This window comes from Anthonomus grandis, chromosome 15 (assembly GCF_022605725.1).
Source record: "Anthonomus grandis grandis chromosome 15, icAntGran1.3, whole genome shotgun sequence".
In the NCBI taxonomy this organism is placed as follows: domain Eukaryota; kingdom Metazoa; phylum Arthropoda; class Insecta; order Coleoptera; family Curculionidae; genus Anthonomus; species Anthonomus grandis.
This window is the reverse complement of record NC_065560.1, coordinates 7618841-7643350: the sequence shown is the minus strand read 5'-3', so window position 1 is coordinate 7643350 and position 24510 is coordinate 7618841. Positions and strand designations below refer to the sequence as shown.

General features: G+C 31.4%; 1 protein-coding gene across 3 annotated transcripts in view; it reads right to left on the bottom strand.

Moving 5' to 3' along the window:
• Positions 1-24510, bottom strand: part of LOC126745245 (insulin-like growth factor 2 mRNA-binding protein 1) — a 130797-nt gene that overhangs the window by 39494 nt on the left and 66793 nt on the right. Inside the window, exon 1 of one of the 3 annotated variants that reach the window (XM_050452999.1) lies at positions 12375-12540. The exons of the other annotated variants lie outside the window; for them this stretch is intronic. Coding sequence (XP_050308956.1) covers positions 12375-12388 — 14 coding nt within the window. The 5' untranslated portion in view covers positions 12389-12540. Of the gene's footprint in view, positions 1-12374; positions 12541-24510 lie in introns of those variants that run through there. 3 annotated transcript variants of the gene reach the window in all.

The window sequence follows — 24510 nt, the reverse complement described above, 5'->3', positions numbered from 1 at the left end:
GGCTAAATATAGCTTTTATTACAGCACATCTTCAAAGACGAGACCTCTTAGCCCTTTATAAAATTCTTCATAGTAGAGTATCAGCATCTGAAAGACTTGAAAAAATCAAACATCAACATTCAAACTACAAAAAATCAACATTCTGAAATTGACTTCTTTGGTTCGTTACGTATACATTCCTGAGGCAGCTACAGGACCCTATCCATTCACCCTGTTGTTGTTTTGTTAGGTTTTGTTTATTTTGCTGATAATTTAACATATTTTAAAGATTCACCTATTTTGCAATTGGCACTAGCCATTGATGAATAAATAAAACACGATTAAATGGTACAGAGATGATTCGCCTAACGTAAGACTATTCAGGCCATATACGAAGAATGCGTGATCGATTTTTATGCGACATAGATAAGGAAGAGTATATATTAAATTTAATATACAACTGAACTAATTAAATGAGGGAAATTCCAGAGAACGCCTATTGGAGAACCTCCGGTAGCCTTAAAAGTTCAAGTAATGCTCAAATCATGTGGCGACTGTAGATTCTGTGGAAAGAGAGAAGGACAAAACTCCAGAGGACCTACTCAGTAAAAATGAAAGGTTGTCTTTAAAAATCAGCATAGCTACACCATCACAGCCTCAATTCAGTTATAGCCGGGAACACAATAAACCAACATTTCACCCTTTTCTAATCTAATTTAAGTAAGAAATATTTAATAGCGCTAATGGTAGTGTTTTATACTGGTCGTTCCAGACGAATACAGATTAGGCATGAAGAAAGAAAAAACATAGACACATTCTTATATTATGTAAGTCCAAGTACTGAAAAATCATAATTGCACTGCTTCAATTTAAAACGAAGATATAAACGTTTCTCGTAATCAATTGACCACAATAATAGACCAGTTAGTAAAAATGGAATAGACATATCTTTATCAACTTCACATTAAACCAACTTTTAGGTCTACCTTAGAAAGTTGTTGTAAGCAAAAATACCGCAATGACCCATGACATTTAAAGCTACTATTTAAAAGCGCAAAAGTCACCATTAGAGGATTAACTAAGAAATAAAAGCATGACAGACATTAGGACTACAAGACAAAAACTTAATAAATTTTGATAAATGAGGAAGATTTGACTAAAACTTCCTCACACAAATTGCCAGTACAAGCTATTGGGTAAATAAGTAAGCCACTTAAACAAAACGCCATTAAATGGTACACAATTTTTTTTACGGGGTAATTTCAGAGAAATCTTTTGGGAGAACCTTCAGGAGTTGAGACAGTTAAATACATTCCTTGGAAAACGTCTAAGGCTCTGGTAAGTTAATGTTATGTTCAAATAATCTGGTTACTGCAACATGCAAGATTGTTGCTGAAAGTCAGCATAGCTAAACTATCACAGCCTTTGTCAAACTATATGAGATATGATTTGGGAGTAGCATCAATAGACCAAGGTCCCATCCTTTTATAGCATCTAGGAATAGTCAAAGAAATAACCCCAAATTCGCGGGAGACGTGAAATTATTCAGAATTCCTGGAAAAATAGAATTTATTTTTTTCTATATGTATTCCAACGATTTCAAATAATTTTATTAACTTTTCATGTTTTTATTTTATTCCAGGCACTTGGTGACATTTTTTATACATTTCAGAGATTGTTCAGTGATTTATAGTCAATGTTTTTGTCTTTGTAAATAATGGAAAAAAATTAAACATACAAAAAATTTATCCAAATTCCTGGGAAAAAATTAAATAATTCTCAAAATATTTGCAAAAATAAAATCTAGAAAGATTCGAAGAAATGTCTCAAAATTCCTTGAAGAATTATCAATTCAGACCAATTTTAAGAAAAATCAGAATACTGACTCCACATTCCTGAAAAAATAGAATATTTTTTTTATATATTTCAAGGATTTAAAATAATTTTTAATGTTTTCCAGATAATTGAATTATTCATATTTGCCAGGTGTTCAGTTTTCTTAAATTTTACAACAGTTTGAATCAAATAGTTCATTCTTCATTCTAGTTCAAATTTTCATTAAACTATAACTCAATTTAGCTTGGCTCACTGTGTAGAAACAGTTAGTTAAAGTATTTCTATTCAAATGCATCCAAAAGAATGTTTTGAGGCCTTAAAAAAAGGTGCGCGTCCAACATACTGAACCAGTTCCTTGAAACCCATTATCAGAAGAAGTAAATCGCTAAACCGCATCGTTCACGTATCTAGTACCACCCGCTACAATCCCGTGTTTATGGGATAAACCTCATTTCGTACTGAGAAAAAGCTGGCCAGCTAACGCGAGTGAAAAACTGTAATCGAGAGAAAACCAGGTAAGGTCTCACAACCATTAATTGTCAAAAAAACAATAAATACAGTCCACTTTTCTCAACAGTGAGCTTTCGATACAGTACTTTCTTAACAAAAATAAAAATCGGTGAAATTTTTTATAAAATTCAGAATATAGTGTCCAGGGATTTGGAATCAATGTATTTGCCTAGGTACTAGAAATAAATGCATTTTTATTTCCTAAAGTACAAACAAAAATTAATCTAAATTCCTAAAAAATAAAATAAAATATTATCCGAAACCTGTGCAAAAAATATTCAAATTAAGTTCCTGGAACAAGTGAAAAATTATTTAAAATCCCTGAAAAAATCGGGAATTGTTACCATATTTAGAAGATTGACTTCACATTCCTGGAAAAATAGAAATTATAATTTTTAACGTATTCCAAACATTTCAAATAATTATTAAATTATTAATGTTTTCCAGGCATTCAGTTAATTTTTTTTATAAATTTTCCCTTTTAGATACTCAAAAAAAGTTATACATTAAATTAATCAAAGATAAATTCAGGTTTTAACTTGGAATTTCTTGTAAGTGAATTTTAAATTGTTCAAGGTTCGTATTAATAATAAAAAAATTAAAATCATTATTCTATTTTAACATGCACTTAACAAGTGGTATATAATTTTTTTAATTACTACTTATGAAACCTAAAGGCTTATCGTCAAATTACAATAGTACAGAGAACCTCGACATTTTACGAAACCCTTGAAAAAATTGCGTACTTTAATTGAATTTCTAGTAAATCGGCAAAAAAAAATTAAAAAAAATGCTTCTAAATTAAGTCTAACATATAAGCGATATTTTTCAAAAAATTCTATATGCTTTTATAATAAATAATCACTTTGTTAACTCTCTTTCTATAAACAGCAGCAATGCTGATATTTAGCATATTGTAAAAAAGCTTCAAAAACTTTAATATGGTAAAAAGGTATTAATACTTTCAAAAATAACCAATTTAAAGTAATTTACAATCTAATTTATGAAAGAAACACTTAACAGGGTTAATGGGAGTACTTTACTGGCCATTCCGGATAAAACTGATGACAAATTGGCCTGGCAGATCTTGTGGGTGCAGACTATGAATGAAGAAAAAAAGAAACAATGACACATATTCATTATCTGATGGTCCAAACAAAACAGACCAGTGAGTCGCAGTTGAGTAGACAAGTTCTCAATAACTTCACAACCTAACCCTAAGTAGTTGAAAAATGATGAATGGTTTTAGCAAAAATACGCATAGTAAAAAGATGCCTAGTCGAATCACTGGTATTTTTATTGAGTGTGATCAGTGATCAAGTACGTTGACAAACTTTCTTAATACCATTGGCCTTATTAAGTCTGAGTAATGAGCATATAGAAGGGTTTGAGATTTAGACAATGGAGGATCAAGAGGTGTTGGACCTCCAAAACCTAAATCTGATTCTATAAAAGAATACAGTCCTTCTCTAGAACCATTATACTAAGTTTCAACAAATACAGTACAACACTGTCAAAAATACACATCCTAACTTTGAGTTGTGTCAGCCCTATTATTTACATAAGAGCCAGGATATGCGATGCATACGTACTCGTAGAAAAACATCACTAAAGAAACACGTGATAATTGAATGATGAGCTAGCTTATCAGAAAAATGGAGATAAGTGTATTTACGAAAAATAGGCAGGAACCTTCGAAGGATATTAAATAGATCAATCGAATATATAGGCCTGATTAAAGAAGATAAAGGAACATCTCTATACATAGTATTACAATGATTTATTTATTATAACGGTGGCGTGTTATGTGTCTCGAATTAAGGCCATTGAGCTTAAAAATATAGCACAACTTCAGCAAGTCTTCATGCGGTTGTTTAATCTTAAAAACCGATTTGTCAGCACAACTGGCCGATAGGCTTTCCGAGAATTTTTGGCGGCAAAAAATGCCCATTATCACACAATAATAGTAGTAATAATAATAATAATTGTGCATTTAGAAATACGAGACCTGGTCTCAGATGGCGCCAGTCTGCGCGATAACGTCCAGTAATAAAATACCAGCATTCATTTTTTATGGGAAAACATCGACAACTTATGGGTCGGAAAAATTCTTGTCGTATTTCACTTTCTTTAAAAGTGATTCAAATTGTTTATTATATATATACTGTTTTTAGAACTACAGAGAAGAAATAATTTGAATGAGTTCGAACATTTTGCAATTCCCACTTTTACGTCTCACACATTCCTATACAATATTTGTTGTAGTACCAAAGAAAAAAAACTAACTTACTACCATTAAGTTTTTTGTTTATATGGAAGCCATATTGGCCTATTAGTTTCAATTAGTGCCTTTCACTCCAAACAAAAAAAAGTGATGGTATCCAAAAAACTGAAAATGAGCAACTTTGCCCTAAGTTAATCATGTTTCTATATCTTAGAATTCATAATAAGCTTTATATAGGTTTCAGTATTAGTAACTGTTTCTAAAATAATCAAAACTCAACAAAAACTTAAATTTTTTCTTGATTTGTTCTCTTGAAGTGGATTTCATCAGATATTAGGACGTTACAACAGCATGAAAACAATTTTAACTTTCTGCTTGGATGATCTGATGATATTTACTCAACCAAAATTTACGACTTCACAAGATAGCTGGTTATCATCTTGAGTTGCCTCGTAAATAAACTAAATTATAAGCCCGAGCATAACTTTATCTCTTATCTGGGCCCTTAATGCTGCATTATTCGAAAAAAGTTTTCAGGTCCAAAGCTCTCTTAATCGTAACTAAAATAAAAACAACTCTCAATGTTTGTATACGTACTTAAGTGGGTAACCGATTTTATCAAAAAACAAAATATGTAAATAGGTTTATAGACGAAATTCCTGGTACTTTGCTTATATCAGTTGAGAGCAAATTAAAAGTGTGTTTTAGATTTTAGATTTTGCCTACAAAATTTCGAATCTTATCGAAATAGAGTTTGGAACATTCAATTCGTATGAAATATAGGTAGTTCACTAACAACTGTTATAAACTCAGGGACTACCATTGAGAGAATTTTCACAAGTAATATCGATACTTTTATAGCATTATGGAGAAACATCTTCATCAAGACTTATTTCATCTTTTGTTGCGGTTTTGGCAGAAAAATGGCATAATACCCAACTATCTATAGTTCCCAATATAGCAATGCTGTTCCATTGAAGAAGTCAGCATCACCCTCTATATATTTTATCTGATATAAAATATAAAATAAGTGATACTAAAACTAATTTTTGTTTGATACAATAAATTATGCAAAATGTTAAAAATTTGTATCTTAAAACGTGAATGAAGAAATCTTTACTCTGTAAAGTAAGGTCAGGCTAAGTTGTTTTCATTCACATATCCATGATCCTTATCAGTTTTCATCACATTTTCCCATCATTAACTTCTGAACAAATTAGGTTTGATTTTACCGCCTTACTTTGGCCACGCCTTTCTTGCACAGAAGGCTTCAGATTGGCCATACCTAAATGTCAAAATTAGTATACGTTGCCAAACGAGAGGGGCAATCAGATCTACAGGGTATAAATAAGGTATTATTTTATTTTTTTAATTGATTTTAAAAATTAATACTCAAAATATTATTTAAATGATTAACAGTAGGTATCTCCAAAAAACTAGAGACGTATATACTAAGACACCTTTTTCCTACTATGTTCCTGAGTAAATATTTTAATATTATTGCAAAATAATGAAAAAATAAAGTAATAAGGGAACTATTATAATAATAGAACTAATAATTCAAAAAACAAATCAAGGGAAATTTGGCACATAGTTAATAAATTAAAAGGGGCCAACATTGGTCAGGTTGGATGTTTATTGCAGAAAAACCTTAGATTTCCCCTCGTATTGAACCCAACAAATAAAAATTCCTCAGGTCTTAATGGTATTTCACTAAAAATAAAGCTGGTTGCCTGATTGTGTCCTAAAGGTTCTCTCAGATGTTATAAATCTCTCTCTTGACAGAGGTATTTTCCAGATAGTCCTAAGGCTGCCCTAGTGAATCCTGTATTTAAAAAGGGAAATATAAGATGATCCCTCTTGCTATTGCTCTATTTCCCTTCTCCCCACATTATCAAAAATAGCCACAAAGATTTTTAAGTCAAGGATGATAAACATTCTTCAAAAAAATAACTTGTTGAATATCGCACAGTTTATACAAAAATAATAAATATTTAACTTTCTTAAAGAACTGTACCCTGGGCTTGATTATGGGGAGATGACTGCTCAGTGTTCTGTGATTTTTCAAAAGCATTTGACTGGTTATGACTTTAGAGGTGCAAGTTTAAACTGCCTTCAATGCTCCTTGAGTACTAGGAAGCAATTTGTTAAGGGCCCACATGATTTGTCAGCAGCTCTGAGTATCGAGCATGGAATCAGGTTAAACAATGCCACTTTAAATATGATGAAGATTTGAAGAATATGTTCAAAAAAGTGAAGAATAGATTGGAGGCTTGTAAAAGTAGCCAGGATTAATTTATTAGAACATATTTCCAAAAGAAGATATTTTGCCTTGGTAGAATCACATTTGAGATACAGAATTTAATTCTGTGGTTTTGCAAACAGTCAACTTATTCAGTCTCTCTTGTTACTACAGAAGCGTGCTGTGCATTACCTGTGTGGAGTTGGTCTTAGTAAGAACTGCAGGTCTCTGTTCATGAGAGGATTCTTACCAGTGTATTTATTCTTGTGATGGTGATCCATAAAAAACACAAAGGTTCTGTTAATATTAAAGCAAGAGTGTCCAGATTTAACAGTTTTAGCTTAGCTCATCCCAAGAACCAAGTTAACAAACAACTTAGTCAATTATTTATGTAGGGATAAAAAATTTTAACTATTTGCCTCTAAAAAAAAGATTTTGAAAGTAATAGTCACTTTAATAAGAGAGTTAAAAAAACTGTTGATAGGTAAAGCATATTATTTGCTTAAGGAGTTTTATATTGATAGGGTGTGATATTTTTTGAATTTCTATTTCTAGAAATCGGAGACCAAAATAAAATATCCATTGAAGCTCAATACACAGCAGAACTCTGTCAAAATCTACTCTAAATCTGATGCCAAACCTGTGAGAAGAGCAGTGTCAATGCATGAGCAATTGGAATCTATGACATTTTCTCCTGTAAATTTTACTTTTTATATTTACTTATTGCCTCTTTCATTGCTAATGCTAATATGTTGATAGTTATTTCATTTACAATATTTAGTAAAGAACATTAGGTACTAGTGAATTAAGTAAAGGTTAATTCCTTGGTGATTTTATTGATCTTTATACATTTACTATAAACTTTTGTAACGCTCTGCATAAATTCTACTTTACAAACTTTGCTCTTCATACAACTAATTAAATTAGATTGTAAATTTATGTGTTGTGGAATTTTTGGACAAATTTTGATATTTAATTTCATGTTTCGACAAACATGTTTAACTGTTAATTTTGATTGTCTAACTTGTGAAATTTATCTTTTGTTTCTGCTTCTATAATTTTCACTTATTGGCTCTTTCATTGCTAATTCGTTGATAGTTATTTAATTTATAATATTTACCATGGGAATTACTGCTGAATTGAGTAGGGAGTAATTCCTCTGTTTAATTTTTTTGCCCCTTATACATTTACTAAAATCTTTTGTCACACCCTATATAAATTCCGCTTTACAAACTTTGTTTTTCATACAACAAAGTTCCTAACTAAATTAAGTTTTAATTTTGTGGACTTGCTGCGTTGGTTGTGAAATTTAATGAATTTTTTTATATTTTCTGTTAATTTTTATTTATTTATTTATGGAATCCATTTACAAAAGTGTTACATAGCATACCCATACAAACATATATATATTCAGATACAAAACTATAAATCAATGAAAGGTGTAGATGAGTTAATTAATTAAAGCCCCTATGAAATAATATTCTTTAACTGCCCCTTAAAAGATGTAATCCTAGAGTCAAAAAAGCTTATCTGTCCTGACAGACCATTAGCACTTCGAGCCATTCGTGTAATTGGGTCATTAATACCATAATTGGTACGGTAAAATGGGACTGAAAATATTTCTGATTGCCTATTTAATCTGGAAGGCACCCAAGTTTAAAAAGTGACAATAACTCCGGACAATCTATAGTAGCATTTAAAACCTTATGCATAAACCATACTCCAAGATGGGCCTAACAAGAGAGCAATAAAGTAATCTAAAAGTAACCAAAGACAAATCAGTTGTAGACCATTGGATAAAACCCAGCATTTTCATTGCCCTACCAGTCACCTGATTGATGTGACTTTTAAAAGACAACCTGGAATCAATAAATATTCCTAAGTCAGAAACCTCTGTTTTGACACCAATTGCTACATTATTTATTTTATAAAGAAAAGCAATAGGGTTTCTTTGCTTAGAAAAAGTAAGCTTGATATTAAGGGACATTCTATTCAAGTGGCACCACTCGAAGAACAAATTAAGGTCTTTTTGCAGGAGCACAGCATCGGAAAGGGATGTGATAGGCCTAAATAGCTTCACATCATCAGCAAACATTAGCACACGACAATTTTAAAGTTTCCAAAACAAAACAGGGCCTGAGTGAGAGCCCTGTGGCACCCCAGATGGCACCAAAATTTCAGAGGAACATGTACCTCCAAGATTAACAATCTGGGTTCTACCTCTGATGAATCCCGAGATCCATTAAAGAAGAGGCCCCACAATACCTAAAGCCCTAAGCTTCTGCAACAGTACCCCATTGTTAACCCTATCAAAAGCCTTGGAAAAATCTGTATATATTGAGTCAACCTGAAGTCCCTTCTCCAAGCTGCGGTAGAGGTAGTTGACATACAGCACCAAAATAGCATCAGTAGATCTGCCTTTTATAAATCCAAATTGCTCAGGATTAAATAAAGATTTAAAACTCCAGGCAATCCTATGACTGACCAGGCAGTCAAGCAGCGTTGGCAACTCATTAACACTGCTTTTCCTGTTGTCAATATTAAGAAACGAAATAGAAAACCTTGGTATACTAAGGGTTTACGAGTATCTGGGAAAAATATGCGCTCTCTTTTTTACATTAGGAAATATGCTATGAACAATGCAACATTTTTAAATTATTATAACAGATACCGCAAGATTTACAGAAACTCAATCAAAATGGCTAAGTGGACCTACTTTCAAAGGAGGACAAATAATTCCTTTAACAGAGCAAAAGAGTATTGGAAGATTTTACATGAGCTAAGGGGAAAAAATAATGTTTTGGTTATTCCAAGTACCTTAGATTCCAATGTCCTCAATTCCTTCTACTGTGATATTGCTAGTAACCTTGCAGCCAATCTCTCACAAAAAATAGAACCCAGGAGCTATCTCAGCAATGTGGTAGTAGCCGAATCTTTATTTTTTGCCCCCACAAGTGTAGAGCTTAAACAGTTAATAGTTGTTAATATTAAGAATAAGAGTTCATCAGGTTGGGATGGGCTTTCTCTTAAAATATTTTCTACTTTACCTCTTGTTGCTTTGCAAGTCTTGGCCGAGTCAATTAACTTTTCATTTATGTCTGGAGTTTTCCCAGAGTGCTTAAAAAGAGCAATGATTGTTCCTCTTTACAAGGGTGGCGATCGCGACTGTCCTTCTAACTTTAGACCTATAGCGTTATTGCCTACTTGAGCCAAGATAGTGGAACGGCTCGTTGAGGCGAGGATGGTTTCATTTTTAAATAGGTTTGGCCTATTGAGTCTTTAGCAGTTTGGCTTTCGGGAGTCTGTGAGCACAAATGATGCTATCTTTAGCTTTCTAGAGCACCTGTACAACCGACTGAATGTTGGTGAAGTTGCAGCAGCGGTATTCTGTGACTTGTCCAAGGCATTTGACTGCGTGAGTCACAGAGTGCTGCTGATAAAACTGGAGCTCTATAGTGTCAGAGGAACTGCCCTTGAGTGGTTTCGATCCTACTTATCAAATCGTGTCCAGGCTGTCAAATTTAATGGTGGTATCTCTAAGGAACTTAATATAAATGTCGGTGTTCCGCAAGGATCAGTACTTGGTCCTTTACTTTTTCTCATTTATGTGAACGATCTGTCACAACTACAGGTAACTGGCAAATTTACATTGTTTGCCGATGATACCACCATCCTCTGGCACGACTCTGATGTTTCTCAAATGGAGGCCAATATACCTGCAGATTTGTTAAAAATAAAAGACTGGTGTGATGCAAATTTTTTGACATTTAATGTTTCCAAAACAAATATCCTTAATTTTAAATGTAATACAAATGATATATGTTTAAATAATGAAGCCATCACCATGCCACCGTTCAGTAAGTTTTTGGGTCTTTCCATAGACAAGTTCCTTAAATTTGAAGACCATATTGTGAATGTATGTAGAAAAGTCTCATCAGGCTGCTACGCCCTAAGGGTTATTGCCACCAGTCTTAATTTCTCCATCCCCAGATCTGCATACTTCGCGATTATCGAGTCGCACCTTCGATATGGAATTTGCTTTTGGGGTTCATGTTCAAATTCACTTTTTAGTTCAGTGTTTGTACTCCAGAAAAGGGCCATTAGATATCTATGTGGGGCCAAGCCTAGTGACTCATGTCGCTCGCTTTTTGTAAGTCATAATATTTTAACCCTGTGTTGTATCTTTATTTTGGAAACAGTTTGCTTAGTTTTTAGAAAATATAAACAGGAATTCCACTTAGAAAGCCACTATAATACGCGACAAAATTATTTGTTGAGGCTACCCATTCCTCATTTTGAACTTGTCCGTAGCTCTATCATATATGGAGGTAGAAAGCTGTTTAATAAACTTCCACTAGAAATAAGACAACTTAAGACTGAAAAAAGCCTACGTACAAGGACGAAAATATTTCTTGCTAGTAAAGCGTACTACAGTTTAAGTGAATTTTTTAATGATTAGCATTTAAGGATTTTTCAAAGTTTTATATAATTTTATTTTATTTTAAATTAGTTTCTCGTTTTTAGTCCTTTAATGTACAGTCTATTGGCTTTGTCTACAACTTCTATGTTTATATTGACAATAAAGCATTTTTGAGTTTGAGTTTGGTTACACACAGCCCGATAATTGGAAATTTCATTTCTACTACCAGATTTAAAAATGGGTTTTGATTGTATAACTTGTACATTTTTTGTTATAATCTCTTTTTATAATATAGTAAATACATTTTGTGAATATTTGTTGTTTAATATCTGAAATCCAGACCTACAAATATATCTGGTAGGAAATGTATTGGTGTTTCAAAAATTATACTATGCTAACAGAAAAAGTGTTAAATGGAGTACTTTTATATGGAGACAAAAAACTCCTTTTTAATTTTAATATAATACATTTTCAATCTGGCTACCACTTATATTTGCGCCAAATTTTAAATTTTTCACTTTGGTACTTTTCAGTTAGTACTACTCCTTGACGTTCAGATGGCGCAACATTCTATAGACTGTTCAGTGTTCTATTGGCTCCTATTGGAGTTTCCTATCTAAGATAGTAAGTATTAATCTATGATCAGATCTGTCATAAGAATGTTTATGCTCGTTTTTAAGATCAATCATTTTAATAATTTTAATTAGAATTTTTGTGTATAGTTGAAAAAAAAAGTTCATTGTTTTATTATTTATTGCAAAGTTGGGTATCATTGTTATCAATAATAAATATTTTTATTCTTTATTATCTTAATTAACTTTCGATCTGTATATTATTATCTACTACCTTTTCAGTTGTTCACTTGATAAATGTAAGAAAATAGTTAAAAACAACTCGAATATCGATACTATGTCCCATTCCTAGTACTTGCGCATTTCCAAGAAGACTTTAGACACTCCCTTTGTTTTTTTTTTGTAAATAACTGGGTACCACTTCGGTTTTCTTTATAAAAACAAACAAAAACATGCTTTCCATTCCTCTCTAGGCCGCTCATTATAATAAAATAAAGAGGAAATCAGTGTAAGCACATTAAAACTGTGTTGATTTCCTCCTAAATACATTTAAACAATTCCCATGACCTTTAGGTGGATAAATCAACTTACGGCTTCATGATCATTCTGCAATCACTGTTCTAACATTAAATAATAATAAACCCGAAACGGAAATTAACGCGATGTAAATAACAAAATAAAACGTAAATGTCCGCGCCGTCTCGTAAAAAAAACCCTATAGCCTCGAACTAAACTAAACCGACTGAATGGGAAATGTATGCCGGGCAAAAAAGCACGCGGTAGATGGCGCAGATCAACGGGTGCGAGCGAGAGAGCACGATGGCGGTCCAATAGCGAGCGGCCGGTTGTATGCCGCCGAAACCGTTTCTTATTCTTTGCAGTACCCACTTACCCAGTACCGGCAGTACCTACGGACCAGCATGGATTATTCAAATCCTTGGAATTTAAGGAATTTTTTGTTTATTAAAATTGTTTAAGATGAGTTGTCGATCGTAATTGTTCTTTTTGGCATAAATTTTTTCTGAAACTGCAGGGAGTGGTTTTCAAAGAATCTTGTATGAAACTTGAGTATTACGTCACTTTTATAGTAAAAATCAATTTAGAAAATACTACCTCATACCTACGCTCAATTATTGGAAGAAAGGAGAAATATGAACATTTAAAATTTCTTTAACAATTTTTTTTTTAAAAGAGTTTATTAAAGTCAAACAAGCGTGAAATTATAAAAAAAAGTACATACATACAGGGTGTCCCGAAATTACATCGCAATATTTTACCAGCCGCATCTTTGTCTAAAAATAAGACAAAAACTCCATATACAGGAATCTTGAAAAGCGAATCGTTTTCATGTTACAGAGTGTTTTATAATTCCTATTGAAGATGGTTTTTTGTTAATATTTTCTAAACGCCTCACAGTGCTTCGAGTATATAGGACCTTGGGACAAAAATCAGTTACTTCTATTGGGCTAAGCGTAACGCTCCGAAACTTATGCAACTTTGTACCAATAAGAGGCCCTTTCATTGAAAGAATTTAGAGAATTTAATATCTTATGTTACAGGAAAATATGCGACCAATACATTAAGAGCTGGACAAATAAAAATTTCTTTTTCGTAATCTTTAGTATGCTGGTATTTCTTACGAGAGAAATTTAGTCTAAAAAAACTATCACTATACATATAATGTATTTAAAATATTAATAAAAATGTATATACACACAACTACAAATTTTTCTTTAAAGAAAATACGAAAAACAATATTATAGATACAAACAATAAATGTAAAAAGTGGGAAAAAATAACTCCTAAATTTTGCAAAAAACAAACAGTACTAATACTAAAAATCAATCTAATCATAACTAAAATTTTGTATTTTAACTAAAACTGAAAACTATAACAAAAAAATCTTACCTTAAAAAAGATATGGAAAATATGTACACATATTATGTATAGGTTTAAGGAAAATTAATCTGAATCAGAATTATCGCTAAAATCACTGCTGACAGAATCTTCTAAATTTATGTCTAAATCATCAATTAATGACCTTTCCTCTCGTATAATATATTTTTCGACTTCTCGGTTTCGATTCTCATTTTTCTTTGAAGTGACTGTCCTTTGCGATGAGATAATGGGTTCTGATATTAAAAGTAGTCTTTTTAATGAATCCATATTACATTTTGTTTTAGAATGCTTGCGGGTGTGAAATAATCGATATTTTCTTGTCTCTTTATGTCTCGCTTCTAAAGCATTCTCGGAAAGTTGTCCTATAGGTAAAGAAAATGAATCAAGTATTTCAGATCCGTGTACTAGAACCTTATGTGACAGCCACTAGAAAGAGTTCCAAGAATAGTCGAAAAATTTATTATAAGACGCTTGTCTATTTCTGTTATTTCAGAGCTTAAGTCTGGATTGTAAAAAAAGCGTCTAGTTGTATTGCCATTGTTGCTTGACCCGTATCCTTGCTTTGGTTTGTCTACAATCAGGCTCATTTTTTATTTAAAATATGACTGTATTTTATTTTTGTTGTTTTCCACTATTTTCTTATTTTCTGCTCCTTTAACTTGCCAAGATCTTATTTGCAATCGATAACTAATGTGAAGTAAGCACTCAAAAAATCTTATCCAGCAGTGTTATGTGAACAAACCAAAGCTGTAGTTTTCTACTTTTGAACGACAGTTGGTATTTGGCAAATTCATTTCTTTCGGACTTGATCCACAGATGATGCATCTAGATGTTGCGTTTGTGGCAATATTTGCAACACTACCATCCATCATAGTGAACAACATTTTAAATGATACTATACAAGTAGTTTCGTTTTGAAATTTTAAAATAAAATTATTAAGGTCATTAAATTAATTTTTAATTTCTTGTTCTTCATTGCGCACTAGCTCTTTATTCTCTTTTTGAAATATGAATTTAAAAGATCGACAGAAAAGTGTAGATGATGAACGAGAATTAACCCATATATATTTTTTTTACTTTGTACATCACGTAGTCGTAAGGGAACGAAAGCCTCTAAAAACATATATTCATCTGTCAAAGATATATCGGAAAATGTTTGCTTGTATTGGCTATGGCCAGAACTACCATCAAAACCATATTTGCATATCAGCTCCACTTTTCTATTCTCCTGTATATTTGCTATTCTAATAATGCTTTGAGCTGTTGAATTTAATATATCTTGTAAATTAACTTCTGCTGAAATTTCGGTGGCGCAAATTTTAAAGGGTAACAAAGCATTTTGACATTATTTTAAGATATATAAACTTGGAAAAATATGTACTCCCGTTTTATTGACTACCGAGCGCGATAAATTGTATTTTCTTTCTGATAAGTCAAGATCTAAATAGAGAGCTAGTGCCTGATAGGAAGTATTGCAAGTTTTGCAGCATATAAAATTTCATCAGATGTTCTGCCAGCAGTGATTTTTTTAGCGCGCCGAAGTTTCGTCCGCTTTGAAGACTCTGTAAATGGTTTTAGCGGCCTACCACGAATACAGGATGGACCAGCGACTTCTAAGTTTAAATTGACTTTTCTTCCGCCTATTAATTTTGGTAATGGTAACTCAGTTTGTAACCAAATTTTATTTTTTTCCATAAATCTGATACGATTTCGCGATGCTATACTCCATTTTTTTATTAAAATGAAGGCAAATAATTCTGCTTTGCTTGGTGAAGTGAGTTTCAACTTGAGGCGAGGGATTGCTCAAATTTAAAAGGGAATGGATTTTTTCATAAATAAATAGTTTTGGATTTTGATTCCGATGTTCCAGCCATGTCTCAAAAAGATCCGCTTTCTTTATTGATTTGACATCCTCTGAAAAAAAAAATATTTAAAGCTTCGTCGCAGACTGACGCAGATAAACTATATACGAAATGATAATATATAAATGTATTAACAATAACATGTAAAAACTACAAAGAGTTTTAAGAGGCTTTTTTTATATGCCTTTTTAAAGTATCAAAATTAAAGAGAAATATAAAATAAATGCAAACTACTTTTACATTTATAATGGTTAAATGATCAACGACTTTTAAATTGTTTAATGCATGATATTAAAGTACATACCTTGTTGTACACTGTCCATGTTTAAAAAAGATTTCAACTTTTAACCGCTTGTTTTGAAACACCAACAAAGTATACTCAAGTTTTAATAACAAAAAGGTACTGGTCAACACACGAGATCTTATTATTTTTGGCGCAAATATTTATAAACAAAAAATGCTATTTGCGATAACATTTTTGTGGAATAGTGGCCATTTGTTTGTGGTCTTTAAGATAAGGTATTTAAATACTTCTGAAAAACAAGTCACTTTTTCGATTTTTGTCCATGGGTCGAAGCACTGTGCGCCTGGTCGTTATTTTTCGAAATTTTTATCTTTATTTTATATTATTTTAAAGAATAATGTAGTTCCTCAGAAAGTTAAGCCAAATGGAATAACTTGTAAGTGTGCTAACAAATGTCATTTAGAAATAAATCAAAATATAATAGATGATACATGGCATACATTTTATTTACTACAAACCAAGGATCTTCAAGATACCTATTTATAAACTTTGATAGAAGTCGAAGACGTCAAGCGAAGAGGAAAAAAGACTTCGTCGAGAAGAACGTCTAGAATCTAAAAGAAAAGTTACATATAGATACAATGTAAAAGTACATGGTGTACTTAAAGTTGTTATGTAAATATTGTTTTTTGCAAATACACGGAATTTCACGTGACAGGGTAGATAGAATCTGTCAGCTACTTGGAAAAAACCTTGGAACGCCAACTCATAAAAGAGGTTAAAATAAAAGTGGAAATGCTAAGCCTGGATCAGAATGGAAATTTTGAGCTGATCCGGAACTTCACCAGTACTAAAAGTCAAGTTAATTATATGTTACAAGGGTGTGGTTAAATATAATTGACTTTATAAATTTAATGTCAATTTTATCTATTCCAGGAGCGCTATCATCTTTTAACGTACTTATGTGTTTTATTTTTTCATTTGCATCTACGGGTTTTAGAAACAAATATGGCAAGTTATCAGTGACAATTTTTTTGTACTATAATCGGTTTTTGAATTATACTTAACATAGTTACTTACACCTATTTTAACAAAATAGACATTGCAATAACTGGTTATACTTTTATTATCAACGAAATAAATATTATTACTATTTGTTATAGGTGGTGTGGTTTTATCTTTATTTCATTTATTGCATTAGTATAAAATGAAAGTTTTCGTATGTGACTGGATAAACTACAATAGAAAAACACAATGTTAGAATGATACCCAGGATAATTAAAAAGTGAGACAGGGATTTGTCCAAAAAACCGCCTAATAAGTCGAGGTTTTGTGTCTCTTAAGACCTATATCCTGGATATAATTTAAAAATAAGCCAAGAATTATTATAAAATGAGTGTTTTCTTATGTGATTGGATAAATTGCAATAGAATAACACGATTCTAGAATGATACTGAGGATATTAAAGAACTATTGTAAAACGTACGAATTACATTTTGCATCCAAGTATGAACTTGTTTCAGAAGTGATATACGAGTTACAAAACCATAATGATTGAGTACAGAAAGATATGAGTTTACAGTATTATAATTTTAATATATATATGGGATTGAGCTTAAAATTACCAATTAGTAGACCATTAAAAATTGTTGTAAATCTTCTAAAAAAAGTTGCCTGTTTATGTCAGGTGGTCTATAAAGGCACATAATATTAAATATTTTATTATTTTTTCACGAGTATATACTTTCCACGAGTTTGGTTAAGAAAATATGTTTACCGTGTTCGATAAAAGAAAATGCATTATTAATAATTTTATAGAACTCAATATCTGTTCCTCCATTAAATTTATCTCCGAACAAGAAATAAATAACTAAATTCAATTCTTAGATACTCTTATATCAAAAATAATAATCAGTTCTGCCCAGTAAATCTCTTAGAAAACCAAAAAGATAAAATGAAGGCCAATGAAAAGTCCAGGATCTATGAGATTAATAGATTGTGATAAGAAGTACATAAGGCAAACAAGGCAATCGATTAAATATCAGATTTAAAGAACATGTAGCTTATGAGAAATATAGAAGAGTTTAAAAGTGAATTTTGGCTGAACATGTTTTGAATATGGCAACTTTGTAGGAATAGAGAACTTAAAATTCTAGTCTTATACCAATTAATAACAATCGAAAATTATAGATCCATACGAAAGTTTAGCAATAGTAAAAAATCAAAGAACCATTCTTATTAATAGGGATAAGGGTCTAATGGCATAGTTTCCAAACATCAGATTATATATAGGACACAAAATTTGACAACAAGAAAATTCCAAGGTTTAAGCTTTAAATCAAGCAAAACCCCAACTTATAAAACACTTAAAGAAAAGACGGTTCCCATCGCAAATCAATTTAAATTTTAATACTATGTGAGTGGTAATTTAATTTTTTTTTATTTTCCTTGAATCAAAAGTGTAAAATATTCTACGACCTGAATTCACAGGAATAAAAAGCAACACAAAAATTAGCAAAGAATATTACGCAATTAATTCATAAATGCAAAAATTTGAATTATTATAAATTTAAATGGGTAATATAGTCCATTTATCACATATTGTTAAATATTGACAGGTAAGGTATCTTAGTATTTAAGGTTATTAAATTTATTTGTTTACTTAATAATAATTATTTTAAGTGACAACTAAGGCACACGGGTGAATATTTTATAACTAGACGTTACAACTTAAATTTGTAATAGTGATCAGGCATAATCTTCGCATAGTTTCTAGTAAATAGTTAATTATTTATAAAATTAAAAAATTGGGTAGGGTGTCAGGGTGTACTGATGACAGAGGTGTACCTTTCAAATATAAAAAAAAATACAGATCTACATTGCAACTAAAATAATAACTAATGGAAATTTAATAAATGCTTTTTAATTTTTTTTTTCGTTTTTTTTTTCAAAGGTCCCAATTTTAAGTTATTTGGCAGCACGTTGTACAATGACACACCCTTGTCAATCCAAAATAGGATCAAGATATTTTTATAGTGTTTACATAAAAGTTTTGTTATTGCCTTGTCTGATAATTACGAATTTCATTATTTCTTTTTAGGAAGTTCTGCAATTATAAAGGTAGAGGACCACGCTCTATTTTAAAAATAAATATATAAAAGAAATTGGTAGTTGATAAATAGATAATAGAAGTTGAACATTTTATTTAATATCGGGGCAATTTAAAGCTGTTAATATTAATTATAAACGTCTTAGAAAGCGGACTTAATGCTTATGGTGGAGAAATCTAGCTATGGTAGTTATTCACACTTAATCAGCAAACAGTATTATAATAAACTTACATTGTATGTTATAAAAAAATCTATCAAATATAAATAAAAGGATCTTTAGCCCCAATAATGACTACAAAAGACTAACTAAAATAAAAACATCGTATACCATATGTGCAATAAACAAAAATAAATCAAATTTTCAAAACGAAATTACTGTCCACATTTAATACAATTTAGTGTTCTTTGGATAAAATTGTCTAAAATTTTTATTAAACTCACTAATCCTTTAAATTATTTGGAATTAAATCTCAAAGTTTAATCGCAGTATATACATCCATAGCCGTCCCATTTCGACAATATTCAAGCCAAATATAAGAAAAAAAAAATATAAAAACTTACTTTGAAACTAGAATACAAAAGTGTGCTTTCTGAATAGTGTTTTCAACATTTCAAAATCTAGTTAGTTAGTTCAAAATCTTAATTCAGTGTCCAACCATAATAATATGCCTATAAAAGTAAGTTAAAGTAAGTTATAAGTTTTTCGCAGACTAACAACAGGAATCTGTACATCAGTGGTTCTTTAATTAGCCGAGTCCTGGTTTTTGGTCCAAACAATAGTAAAAAAGATTTAGATGTGTTAAGATCTACATATTGTTAATAAAACATCTACAGATTAAAAAATGAAATATAATTAAATCTCATTTGCGCAAGCTTGAAGCTTGTAATTTTTCACCCATTTTAATATGCGGGAAGTTTAAATTAAAAAGAGTAAAGGGACCAATACACTTCCCTAAGTATATTGGTATAATATCGATATAGTAAAAAAATTATTTGTTGTTGACATCCAGGAAATATAGTAAGTAAGAAAGCATCAAAGTAATTATTACTTTTTTGTAAATACTTCTAAAGGCAAGTTGTGGGTTTTTTCATTTTTACAAGTAAATGAGAGAACGCTAAAGAATGACCCACAGTAGTCAAAATATGCTTTTATTATGCTATTTAAAATTAATTTCTTTATTTATAAAGATTTGCTTGTACCGTAAACGAGACAAAAACCCAATATTCTTATTCACTTTACCAATGACATTTAAATTTGACTGGCTATTTAATATAAGCCCAAGGATTTTTACTTTGTCAACAAATTCAATATTTTCATTATTCATAATAAATTTATAATTTAATACTAAAATTTCTAGTGAAGTGTTTTTTTTTATATATGCTTTTAATTTTCCAACTCTTATATATTTTGATTTTAATAAATTAAGTTTTAATTTGTTGACAAACAGACATACAGCCATAAATAAACTAACTCTATTAAAAGTTGTAAAAAGGACCTAAAATTATATGAAATAGACTTAAATTATAGCGATAAGTTCACAAATCCACCATCTTGTTATTATGTATATTTGCTATGAAGGCTCTTTCAAAGCATTAATACCTTGTGAAGAAAGTTTAGGAAGTATTTCTCAGAGTCATCTTAAAATATGTAATAAGCGATAGTCACAATCACTAAATTTTAAAGCTTTTTATTTTTTTATAACTCTAGTAACGATCAGCTGCAGGGAATGTCGGGAATCATCTCGTCCGCTGCCTAGACCACTAGTGCGACAAGGATGAAGCGAGGAAAGTTGGCGAATGTTCCGGAACAGTGGTCTACCTAATATTTTCATAATTGAAGAGTGGAAATTAGAAAGGGCCTAAGTGCCTTTTTCCCGAAATTCAGCTTTTTTACATAGAAACGTTTTATGTACCATGCTTTATGTCCTATGAAAGGTTCTAAGTGCCAAAATTACATTTTTACCTTTATAAGAGTCCCTCGTAAATGTCGATAGTGTTATGTGCACAAGCATTTTCCTTAGAAGGGTCCTAACAAAGTATATAGATTTCAAGTTAGACTGTGGTCCCATATATTTATTACCTTAGTTATGTCTAGACATTTGCACGTGTACGTTGTGTGTGATAATTTCTTGATTTGAAATACATTATAATGGAAGAAACCCAAAGAAAAAGGAGAAGTAAAGGCAGTGGTTCATTTAGAAGTGAACAGAGTCGTTTAAAAACAAGTGGAAAGTCATACAAAACTTATAAGAAAAAGATAGTACCTGAAAAAAACTATCCAGAACAGCCGGTATGGAATACAAACTTATTAGCTATTTTCGCGGAGATTATTCCGAACCGGTTGGTTCTCAACGCTAAGGCAGGAATTACACAAAGAAAATGGTATGTGTGTTGATGTTGGTTTGTGAATGTATTTGTAGGGTAGGCCTTAGTGTTCAGAACCGGTTCGGGATGATCTCCGCGAAAATAGCTACTGTTTTCTTTTCCGGTTATAACTTTGTATATTTTTTTGTAGATTACACGTAAATGTAAGTTCAGCTGCAAAGGTGTTACCCACGAAAGAAGACGTTCTCTTTCTGAAAAGTACCATGCACAAAATATGAAAACACAAAGCACTTTTCTAATGGGGCTTTTAAGTGTTTGTGATGTTCAAAGAAGGCGACTTGGTTCGTATGAGGATGAGCAAAATAGCAGACGTCAAGCAACAATATATTACTCCCTTCCTAATGGCCAAGGAAAATTTGAACGGGTATGTAAGAAAACATTTCAGAATACATTCGGTGTTAACGATAAAAAAGTACGGGTCCTCATTGAAAAGAAAAAAATGGGTGAGACCTGTTATAATGATAAACGTACCAGACATGCTGCTCCAAAATTTTCTGAAGCTGATCGTCCTCTGGTAAAAAATCATGTAAACATGATACCAAGGGAAGTTGGTCATTATTTAAGGGCCAAATCCGAAAAAGAATACCTTAGTCCTGACTTAAATATCCACAGACTGTTTAAAGCTTTTACGCAATTACACCCAGAGCCAACGAAATTGCATCATGTCTTTTATACATTGTTAATCGTGGATTGACCCTTAAGGAGCATTTGGTAATATGGTGTGATAATTGCGGGGGCCAAAATAAGAATAACATTTTATGGTTTACATTGATCTTTTTGTGTTTTCCACACTATTGAACAGAAATTTCTTGTAAGTGGCCATAGTTTCATGCCCTGCGATAGAGATTTTGCTTTAGTAGAAAAACGGAAGAAAGTATCTAAAGCATTTGTACCCTCAGACCTCCAAGCAATAGTAAAATCAGCAAGGTACGCTCCACCTTTTAATGCTGTTGACATTACTCCACGCGGCTTTTGGGACCTAAAACAAGCGGCCGATGAGTATATTAACACTACCAAGTTAAATATCAGTAAAGCTACAGTAATAACGATCGAAGCTACGAATCCTACACTTATTAAGATAAAAACTTCATTTTCTGATTTTGAAGAAGGGATGCAAGTTAATGTTTTAAAGAAAGGGAAAACTTTAGCCGGACTCAAACAGGCTAATATAATGAAGCTGCCATCAGAAGAAGTTTAGTTTGCAAATTTTTATTAAGAAGTATAGGTCTTCCGTTTCAGTTTAAATGCATAATACTTAATAAAGTTCTCTGACTTTTATTTAGTTTTTCTCTATTATCTCAAAACGTTTTTTTTGGCACTTAAGCCCTTTCTAATTTCCGCTCTTCAATTAGTGAGTGGAACAAACTTGGAGGGATTGTAAACGGCCTCAAAATAAGCAACTTATCTATAAACCACTATCTTATTTTTCACGATAAATTCGACATCCTTGTAGATATTTTTCTGAAAATTAAAAGGTAGTTTCTATGTATCTAGTATTATTTTTTAATACATAATTTTTTATTTTACCAGTGGCGTCCATGCGGGCTAGAACCTAGTGAACTCTTTTGGGAAAAAATGGTACGCCACTGTTTCTTTTTCAAATAAAAGCATTTTTAAGATTCTAATTTAATTGAGAGTAAATTTTACGTTTTGGCTTTGTTTTCTCCGACGTACCGGTTTCACCTAAAAAAATAAAATCCATTGTTTGAAATTTATTTTTCGCTAAAATTAAATTTTTAGTTTCATCTGTTTGATAATATTTATGGTAGCTACTCATTATTAAAAAAAAATGCAATAAAATTCTTTAAACAAAACATTAATTTTTTTGATAGCTAATTATGAAACATACCTACGTTTGTCCCACTATTTATGAAACACCCTGTATGAAAAGTCTTTGTGCTAGATGTTCAGTTCAACTGTAAAAATTGGCACGACTTTTAAATCAAAATAAATAATTTTCTACTAGTCTTAAGACATTGTGTTTAGTGTGTCGGGTGTAATTATTCTGTGCAATAAATCAGTTGAATATTTTTGTATATCGAGTGTTTTAATTCAGACCTAAACGAACAGTAAAAACGCTACAGTAATTCTGTGCTTTCCTCAATAAAGAACTAATTTTGAAGAGAAATATAAGGCGCTATTTTGCTTAGTAGCTGACTGCTGCTACCAAATTTTAGAACGACTACGAATAGTGTAAATCACGAATAGATATGTAAAAAATAAAAAATAATTTTTGTCTCTCAGAACTTCGATAATGTAGATACGCGGTAAACAATAAGCGGTATCTCAAAGCTTTAAAGCAAGATATTGATGTGATGTACGGTTTTTAAATAATTCATCGTATTTTGAATAATTATAACTAAAGTGCCGCCAAATTTTCCTTACGATTCATGAATCGATAAATCGTACCGTTAGAAACAACAATTCCTTACAGCCATGGCATACCTAAAAGTTTTTTGTGTATTGGGCATATACGGGTGACTAACTCTGATTGAAATTAGGTTATTACCTAGATTACTTAAGTATACTTGATGAGAAGCCCTATCGATCAAATGAGGTAACATCGCCTCTACCTTATTCTCATATATCATTTTATTACTCATTTATTTTCTCATACTTTTCTTCCTTTTCCTGAAGTACAGATAAGGTTTTTCACTCGCATTTTCTTACACGAGATTATCACATTACTTTGCAACAAACAGTTTCACCAAATGAGAAAAACTAAGAAGAGAATATGCATCTACTAAGGATTTTGATTGGCGTAATTTTCTTCCTTTCACTAAGGATTCTCTCTTTTTTTCATGATTTTTTTTTTCTTTCCAATATGGAAAGTCTTCTTTTGACCTGTTCTTTTGTGTATACATATATTCTGATAAAGGAATAACTATGTATATTCGGCATATTTATACGAAAATATTAATTCTTTTGCTAGTTTATGAATGAATATCTAAAATTCAAGCTGATCAATATCAAATATAGTCTGGATCTAAAAAGGTAAACCAATATGTGTGTCCCGTTTTCACTTTTAAACTGTGGTGCCATCTAACAGTCATGCTGTTAAATGTGAATTAAGGTATCTGTAGCCAAAAAGGTAAGCCATTCAAATAAACATAGAAATTCAAAATTTTACAGTCGTAGAGCAAGGTAATATTTTTTATCCTTATTTGCTTCATAAGCCAAGCCAAAGCTGTTGAAAATTGTTAGCCATCGAAATTTTTGTCCATCTG